At 33.3% G+C, this 9826-nt stretch overlaps 1 protein-coding gene across 1 annotated transcript; it reads left to right on the top strand.

Annotated features, from left to right (window-relative positions):
* The first annotated feature begins 528 nt into the window (after positions 1 to 528).
* Positions 529 to 8271, top strand: LOC106949185 (deoxynucleoside triphosphate triphosphohydrolase SAMHD1-like). Its single transcript, XM_015035296.1, has 14 exons — positions 529 to 804; positions 924 to 1039; positions 2057 to 2133; positions 3251 to 3370; positions 3941 to 4021; positions 4530 to 4627; positions 4726 to 4834; positions 4929 to 5020; positions 5120 to 5235; positions 5455 to 5594; positions 6157 to 6216; positions 6378 to 6482; positions 6636 to 6776; positions 7100 to 8271. Exons 1-14 carry the CDS (start codon positions 605 to 607, stop codon positions 7136 to 7138), a joined length of 1494 nt encoding a protein of 497 aa, XP_014890782.1. The 5' UTR covers positions 529 to 604; the 3' UTR covers positions 7139 to 8271.
* Positions 8272 to 9826: the final 1555 nt, after the last annotated feature.

The raw sequence follows: 9826 nt of genomic DNA, 5'->3' as shown, positions 1-9826 counted from the left end.
AGAGAAATATCATAGTGTATGTTTGTTGTTTTCTCCCAAATAAAAGAGGAAATGAGAGACAATAAGAAGTTCTCTCATTTTGAAAAGTATTTTGTCATAAATTCTCTGATTTCTCATTTCAGGTGTCTTGGTGAAATTCTGCTGAACATGGAGAGCCTCAGCAAGCTTTGCGAAAAGGACGTTATCCAACCAAGGGTGACATTCCTAGATTAAACTTTTAAAGCTATGCAGATGAAATGTGACTGTATTTAGGAGCATATAAGGAGAAAACTATTTCTGTTTTTCTTTGTTTGCAGCCCACAGCTCTGGAACTTTTGTAAAAATATTATAAAATGAATTACTGTGTGTTGTAAAATAATAAAAGCAATCCACTGCCCATTTGTGGAAGAAGATTGTAATAACTTCTTTTGAGAACAAAAGCTTTTCTTTATTTATTTAAAACCCTGTTAGGATTGCTCTCTTTCTTTTCAGCTCTTTATGAACTCTAGTTTTGTGAATCCACCTGTATTCCTCTTTTTTACAGATGAATACATTTTCTATTTAGATAATTAACAAAACAGTAAAAAAGTTAGATATTTAGGTTATCAGTTGGGTTTCTACATGGATGTCCTTGTTGATGTTCCTCTTTTTGTCATTTTGTCAGGTATTTAATGATCCCATCCATGGCAGTGTAGAGCTGCCTCCTCTGCTCGTCAAGATCATTGACACGCCTCAGTTTCAGCGACTTCGAAACATTAAACAGCTCGGAGGGAACAGTTATGTTTACCCTGGAGCAAACCACACCCGCTTTGAACACAGCATTGGGTAAAATATATTTACACTGAATGGCTTAAAGCTCATCTGTTACAATATTAGTTTTAAAAAACTGTATTTTTTAGTCACTGTGTATCTGAATTAAGATGTCTTGTTATGTGATGATAAAGGGTGGCTTACTTGGCTGGAGAACTTGTCAAGGCTCTGAGAGAGAGGCAGCCAGAACTGAAAATCACTGAGCGTGATGTCCTTTGTGTGCAGATTGCTGGACTCTGCCATGACCTGGGTGAGTTATGCAGAAACAAGCAATGTTGATCAATGTGCATCAGAAATTAAGCAGATTGTGATGTTTGCTGAGTAGTTTGTTAAAGAGGGGATAATGTGTATTTTCCAGGCAAATGGTGCCATTTTATTGCTTATTCAAGTAACTGTTACCTTCAGTCATAAAAATGCTGTACATATCAAAAATAACTTAAAAAAATTTGACTTTGCTCTTTTCGCGTTGATATTGACCTCTTACTCTTTAGGACACTCTACCTTCAGTATGTCATCATAACAATCCTTCCCATTACGCCATTAACAACAGGTGTTTGGAGCATTGCCATGGGAAGTAGTTTGTATGATAAGCTCAGCAAACACAGTTCCACCAGGTGTTTGTGTATTGTTGTTGCTGCCGATCTGGTACAAGTCTGTGAGGGAAAGCTTGGATGGAGACTTCAGCTTCGAATATTCTGCCAAATAATGGGTGGAAATTTGGCAGAAAATATTTTTTTTCTGTCAATACTGCATGCAGCAAACTGATTATTCAGTCTATTTTAAGGACATCCTGCTACCCCCATAGTTTTGTGGGAAATTACACTAAATAGCTGACAGTGGCAGTTTTTGCATTAATAGTGCCCTGGGTAAGTCCCTCCTTCTGCTGCTCCACAACTAATTAAAATGAGTACCGGCAGTTATTTTAATTACTTGTAAATAAATAAAAACAATAATCTGAGATTATCGGAGGGATAAAAGACAGTGGTGTCCTGTAGGTACACACTTAACCTGGTCTCCCTCAGCAGCAAGCAAATCAAGCTTACTTCAATGCATATGCTTAAAAGCAACATAATACTTGTTCAGGGCACAACTGACGGGTAAATTATATTTTAATAAGATGTTCATGCAGACCACTACTCTAATGCCATCCTTGGGAACTGTCTATGTTGTCCATCTCAGTAGCTGCTAATTTGTTGCTCATTTGGAAGAATCCTTTAAAGATTCACCTTGGAACAAATTTATGGTGACTATTTTCCTTCCTTTTCAGGACACGGACCTTTTTCTCATCTGTATGATGGCATGTTTATACCTCAAATGCAACCTGATGTCAAACAGAAATGGAAAGTAAGAAATTATTTTAGATTTTTCTTCAGCAACCTTCACTTTTGTCTGCTGGTTGTTGTTCTCTGAGTGATGATAAAAGGTTTTACATATTCTGCTTAGTAGAAGCATGAGTGTAATTTTTCTATTTAAAAACAATTTACTAATTTGGCCTTAAGATATTGATCTGTCATTGCAATTAGAACATTCAAATGTAATCCTGCTCAGAAGATTAAAAAAATGTGAAAATTAAAATGTCCTAATCTTTTATTGTGTGTTGGTTATAATAAGTGTCTGAAGGTTGATATTCACTGAATGATGACATATTTACATCCTCTGCCTAGTAAAATAAAAAGTCATAAAGCCATTAAAAGATTACATGGAATCATAGAAGTTGCTCTATGATTTATAACATACACCAGCCCAGATATGCAAGTCTAGTGAAATCAACTTCTGTGTTTTGGAGAAATTGATCCTTATATGTGCTGCAATGGGACAGAGTAAATAAGAGTAAATATCAGCTGGACAGGCCTCAATAATATATTTAAGTACCAAAATTGGCACTGAGTTGGTCTGGTTAATCGTTAAATCAAATTGAGCTTAAAAATAGTCTTGCTCAAATGTTCTAAAATATGACCATCTGTGATTTCCAATTGTTTTAATTGCCTATTAGTTACAGAAACAATTACATTGGGAAAAACTATACATTTACACACAAACTAACACTGTTGATTGAGTTGGTGCCATTTTACCACAACTAAAGATTTTCCCTGCATGTATTTGTTGCAGTTGTTTTTACTCTATGGCTGTTTTCTATCACAGGGTGCTCTAACATTGATATATCCTGAATGAGTTTAACTTTTTACTTGAAGTCAATGCTTAAAGAAAACTAACTGATCTGATTACAAAGCAGTGTAATGGAAATGTAATTGCTGTAAACTAAAGAAAACCGATTACAATAAAACATGTTTTCTTGATGTAGGTTGTGGGCACAGAACTACTTTCTGCCAAACATGAGAGAAAACAGAGCATTTATAACAATGTCCTGTTCATTCTGATTAAAAATATGTTCATAATTTGATTTCCTTTTTAAGATGCATTGGCTTTGTTTTCATTACAAAAGTTTGTGTGCTTCTTGCAGCATGAGACTGCCTCTGTAGAGATGTTTGACCACATGGTGAAGGAAAATAAGTTGGATGAGGAAATGAAGAAGGATCAGGAGTTCAACAAGGAGCTGAACAGTCCAGACATTTCTGATGATGTAACACCGATCTTTAAAAAACCTGACTTGCTGAATATTTTTGTGTGCGTGTGCGTGCGTGCATGTGTGTGTGTGTGTGCAAAATATAACAAAAAAGTCACTAAGTTGTCCACCATGGAGTGACTGTTGTAAAACCTGTATGGAGAGATGACCTGATGGGTGGGATTGTCCATCAGCCCTTTCTCATGGCAGAACAAAAGTGTACAGTGGCTGAATTTTGCGACCTTGTAGGTAGACAAGGTTTGTGGATAGGATTGATTCCACAAGTAAGTCACACCCAAAGTGTGTGTGTGTGTGTGTGTGTGTGTGTGTGGGTGTGTGTTTGCGTGTGCATTTTACTGTAAAACCTGAAACCGTATAACCATGATTAAGTAGGGACTTCAACTTAGCTCAAACCCAGGGGTCCTCACCCTCCTATGTCCGGCCCTGATGTAGGTTGTGGGCACAACATGAGAGATAAAAGAGCAACAATGTTTTTTTCTGATTAAAGATATGTTCATAATTTGATTTCCTTTTAAGATGCATTGCCTTTGTTTTCATTACAAATGATTTGAGACTGACTCCTTACAGATGTTGAAGGAAAAAATAAAGAAGGATCTGAAGTTCATCAAGGACCTGATCAATCCAGAAATTTCTGATGAAGAGAAAAAGGTACCAATTTCTACCTGAACCAAAATCTGTCTATAGGATTAGGTTTGACGGAATTATAACATAACATAAAGTAGCAGCGTTTACTTAACTCATTTTGTATTTTATTTCAACTTCTGCACCAATATAGTACAGCCTTGTTAAACTGCAGCAATAATTTGAAGTCAACCTTTAATTTGTGGTTGTCAAAAGCAACCACATAGGAGATTTTCATCAAAGCATATTCATATTAAATTTGAAATAATACTTCTTATTCTTATTCAGTGTAAGAAGATGTTTATTTAAATCAGCTTCATGAACATGAAAATGCCTTTTAAATTTTAGAAAATAGTTTTATCAAAGGAGAACCAAACCATTCCTGCATTGAAAACATGTACTATAAATGTATGATGTCAGAAAATGTGTCTTATTAGTCACGGTTTCAATGAAGATTTTCAGATTTAGCAGAATGCTGAGCAAAGAACCTTGTCTTGTTGAATTAATTTTATTATTACTCCCTGCTTTAAAATGGGCCTTCACTGGTCGTGGTGAGGACAAGTCGTTCCTCTATGACATTGTGGCCAACAAAAGGAATGGCATCGATGTGGATAAGTGGGATTATTTTGCCAGGTGGGATTTAGTTTTAGTAATTTTCCTCCACCATTGAAATTTTCTTCAATATGCATTAATTCATCTTTTCATATATTTTTCCTTCTACCATTTATCAGAGACTGCCATTATTTGGGTATGAAGAACAGCTTTGACTATCGCCGCTTAATATTATCTGCCAGGGTGTGTGAATGGAAGGGTAGGAATGAGATCTGTTTCAGAGACAAGGTTTGGTTTTATTGCTTATTTTTGCCTTTGTGGAATTTGAAAACTTTATCCACTTTGAAAATAATTCACCAGAATTAATTTTACTTTTTAACAGGAATTGTTCAATCTGTATGACATGTTCTACACGAGGTTCTCTCTGCACAGAAGAGCCTACCAGCACAAAACTGGCAACATCATAGAACGGATGTAAATCGCTTGTCAAATAACAGAAGTACAGCAGTTGAGCTTTACTCACATATATTATGACGGATAACTAAAAATGACAGTTTGACTTTGTTTTTCTAGGATCACAGAGGCCTTTGTGAAAGCAAATGAATACATTCAGATTAAAGGTTCTAGAGGACAAACCTTCAATCTGCTCACAGCTAAAGATGACATGGAGGCCTACACCAAGCTAACAGGTTAGCAATCGTCACATTTGAATGACTTTAAAAAGATTTGCGTGATTACAACTGGATTTGAAGACTATGTAAACATGCTAGTGTGAATAAATCAAATCCATAGAAAAAATGTAGTTTGCAGTAAGTGTGAATAAATTATTCTGTGTGTCTTTATGCTTAAATGACTAAATAAATAAAGGAGTTTTATTTCTTCTTATTAATCTCCCCACTTCCCTGTAGATAACGTATTTGAGCAGATACTGAATGATGACAATCAGAACATGAGAGAGGCAAAGGAGATTCTGGGCAAAATCCTTAAACGGAACCTCTACAAGTGTCTGGGGGAATTTCCTTCAAAAAGATCTGAAGATGAAATCAAGGTAAGTATTTGTTCAACTATAAACCTGATACAAGTTATAAAAGATTGGCAATGTGTGAATAATAAGCATGTCTTTGTATTACTTGTTAGAGTCTTGTTTATTTGCAACATCATAATATCTACATAACAACATATAAATTTATTTTAACTGTAACCACAGAAATACTGCAACTACATAAAAAAATCACATAAATATCCCAGTTAAAGTATACATTTTCACTGTAAGTTAACAGAAGAGTTTATAAAAAAATAAAATTAAGAATAAAAAGTAATAAGTCAGGTAGTTATAAATGTGTTTACACTCACTATAGTAATAGTAATAGTTTAAGTTTCCAAGAACATTTCTAGTGCCACAGCATCAATCATTGAGAGGGAATATGTTTTTAAGTAAAATTTGCCCCTAAAGTTATTGGAGAGAAGTATTAAAATGATGGCATCGAACAATTTTGTAACAGATTCAGAAATTTAAGACAATTGAGCTTCATATTCTTGGTGTCAAAATGGAGGAATTTCAAATATATCAGACCACATGTTGAATCTTTTACTTCTTTTTTTCAAAAAAGAAAATCAAAGCTCAGGTGGCTCTACCAGGTGGCACAAAGCAAGATGACTTTGTGGTTGCTGTAAGTTTTGATTTACTGCTTTACATATCTACACAGTAAATTAAAAAAAAACACATGTAATTATGTTGAAATTCTTCTTTAGATTTCCTTTTTGTAATTCAATCTTATTTATTATCTTATGTTATTATGTTATTGTTGATATAAATTTAATTCTTATTTAGACAAGTAAACTAGACTACGGGAAGAAGGAAAAGGACCCAATAGAGGAAGTGCGTTTCTACCGAAAGAGTGATCCAAATAAAGCCATCACACTGACCAGAGAAGAAGTAAGATGAAACTAATAAAATTTGCATCTTTTACTTTTTAGATGCTTAATCTGCATCAGTTTCATTCAAAATCTAGTGAATTTACATTATAACCTCTCCTCTCATTTGTCTTGCTTTTCATAATGGAATATTTGTTGCTTACATTCTTTCTAGGTATCTTATCTTCTTCCAGGAAATTTTGAAGAGAGACTAATCAGAATCTACTGCAAGAGGACAAATGATCAAACTGTGGAAAATGACAGGCAGTATTTTAAGAAATTTAAGTCCATACACAACGAATTTTCTGGGCCACAGGTATTTCTTTTTACTGCATTTAATAGCAAAAATTACATAAATTGTGTGATAAAATTTGTCTCTGTTTTAGCTTAATTGGAAAAATTTTAGATATAATCATCAATAAACTGATACAAACGGTTACTATTTATTTTTTCTTAAGTATAAGGTGGGGTAAGTGGTTATGTGTTTGGTTTTGAAAGATGAATTATTTTAGTGTCCAAAACAACATAATTTCATAGAATGTCCTACTGCAGTGTAAATGTTCACAATGATGCTTCTGTTATTATTGTGTGTGCTCTGAACTCTTTTAACAAGCATCTGCCTTTTATGATAGCCTGCAGAATGAAGATGTGGCAGCTTCTGAAGAGTCTCTTCCATAATCCAGCTGGGGCAGCAATTATAAAGTTTTATGAAATAAACTTGGAATTTTAGACTAAGTGCAGAAACAACCTTGTACAAATCATTGGGAGAAGGTTTTTGTTCAACTCTGACTTTAAGTAATATTTTTTATTGAATACAGGTGTTTATCAGCACAATTTAAATATACCTATGAGGAGAAGGGAATGAATTAAAATAAGGGTTAATATCAGAATGCTTCGATTTCTGTTGGGAGGTTTTTATTATAAGAGATAAAGTTTTACATATTTTAAAAATGCATTTAAATGATTTATTTAATTGGGCTTTATTCACTTTTATTTTAAAGTCAAGTTCTGAAATTTAAGAAACTAAAATGTTTTAAGTACACATTATATACATGGGATGTTTGTATTTGTCTTTGATTTGCAGATGGTGGCTTCAGGGTAGTTTTTATTTATCCATTTAACATTTAAAGTACTTACATATTTTTATCACTAGTTTCAGAGGTGGCTTATTTTCCCTCATAATTTAGTTTTCTTTGAGGTTTGGCTGCAATATGTTTGTGCTTTTTAATTGTCTTCATGTTTGATATACTTTTAATACTACATGTGTATTTTAGGGTACTACTTTAAAAATACCATACTTTACCAAAATAAGTTTTCACAAACAATTCACAAATTTCTTGTTTATTGAACTTGATTTTCATAGTGGTGAAGGTAACATCTTTTCAAAGATTGAAGAATGTTCTGTTTAAATTATTTTATTTTGTTAAACGTAAGAGGGCATAATACTTAAATCTAACAACAAATTAAAGAAAATAGTTTCATCACAAGTGGAGGCATAAAAGTTGCAGCTCTGTTTTCCACAGACACTAATGAGAGGCTTCAACTGTGTATATTGATTACTGATTATTACCACATACTCAGTTGAATGACAGTTTATTTTATGGCTTTTATTTTACTTTGTGGCTTAATGGGCATAATCAATAATATAAAGAAGAAAGATTACTTGGATTTTATGCCCTCCCTATATGTTTTATTGAAATACTTTATAACTTCACACTCTTTCAATAAAGTTCTTAATTGTACATGTTTGCTGAACTCTAAATTACAGATACAAAACAATTCAAAATAAAACAAAAAATTTTTTTCCATCATTGTGTTTGGTGCCTCATTCATTCTGCTTTATAGCTGTACACAGGAAGTAGATCATACCCACCTCACTTCTGTTTTAAACTAAATCTTCTGCTGATTGGTAGTTTTATTCGTTGTACATCTTCAGTGTCCATATTTAAAAGACATTACCCACTTAAAGCATTAGACAGGCCGGTTAATTCTGATGTAAACATGAGAACATTTGGCCTATTCTAATATTTTAATCAGGACAAAAACTTAAAATACCTTCTTATTCAAAATTAAATTTCTATAGAGTAGTTCTGTAAAGTTTGAATTGGTATATACAGTCATATTCAATCAATTATAATATTATTGAAAAGTTCCTGTAATTCAGTAATTCAACACACAAGTAAAATATGTTATTTAAATTAATTACACACAGACTGTTGTTTTAAAACAGTGTTTTCAAAATTAGGCAAATTTAGAGGTAAATTTTTATTCATACAATCTAGTCTACTTTTACATTAGTATTATTGTTATTATGACATATTTAATTATTTATTTCAATGTTATTTGCCATCCTCATCTTTGTGACTGGCTGCCAATCAAATTTATAAAGATGCTTTGCTCCTCAAGCTGGGACAACACGACTGACAGTTTCTGATAAGAAAAAGACTGGCTGCTTCGAAAAACTTTAAGAACTCCTCACTAACTAAAATCACAAAGTAAGAGGCAGTATTTATGCTAAACAGATGTAATTATTTTTGAATATTGAATAAAAGTGAGAAAATGTTATGTTCATGTTTCTCTACATACTGTCTGTGGGTTTACAAAGGAGGCCAGAATCTGATGCTGTTTTTGAGGTTCCTGGCAAGGAAAAGTTTGGGAGTCCATGTTTTAAAGCGTTTATTTTGTTAATGGTGACGATTTCTTCCTTTACAGTTTATGAAAACATTACATTTAGTCTTTGAGGGCCAAGAAATAAAATACTGTCGGCTAATGTATTGTGTAAGTTATTCATGGAGAGTAGTATGTAAGAAAAAATAAAATAAAAAACTAAACCTTTAGTAAAATAATGTAATTAACAGTGACAAAGGCTTTAGAAGAATCTTGAAATCTTCTACTATTAACTGTTATTAATCCAGGAGAGCCAGTTCTCATTTAGGACAGAGGAACCCAGCTCCTCATCCTCGACTCCCTCCTCCAGGTAAATCTGGAGATTTCTATCTCCAGATTTAAAACCAGGACCTACTAGAGTCCTTGAATTATACCTATAAAGGTAATTAAATAATTATAACAGCAAGTATTGAGTTAGAAAACAGAGTTAACCAGAATTAAGAAAATAACCATTAAAAGTGAAAGTTAGAAAGAAGCAGGTTTACACAAGACTTTTCCTCTTCCTGCTTGATTTTCCATCTTGAAAGTGTTGTAAGAGAATATGAGTGAGTGAGTGAGTGAGTGAGTGAGTGAGTGAGTGAGTGAGTGAGTGAGTGAGTGAGTGAGTGAGTGAGTGGAGCATGCTGGTTTAGGAACCTTTAATAAAAAGTCCATTATAGTTTCTGCTTGAACTCCTCTAATGTCTTATTATATTTTATA

Source organism: Poecilia latipinna, unplaced genomic scaffold (genome assembly GCF_001443285.1).
Source record: "Poecilia latipinna isolate Pla-1442-1.1 unplaced genomic scaffold, P_latipinna-1.0 Scaffold330, whole genome shotgun sequence".
Classification (NCBI taxonomy): Eukaryota; Metazoa; Chordata; class Actinopteri; order Cyprinodontiformes; family Poeciliidae; genus Poecilia; species Poecilia latipinna.
This window is presented reverse-complemented; position numbering and strand designations above follow the sequence as displayed.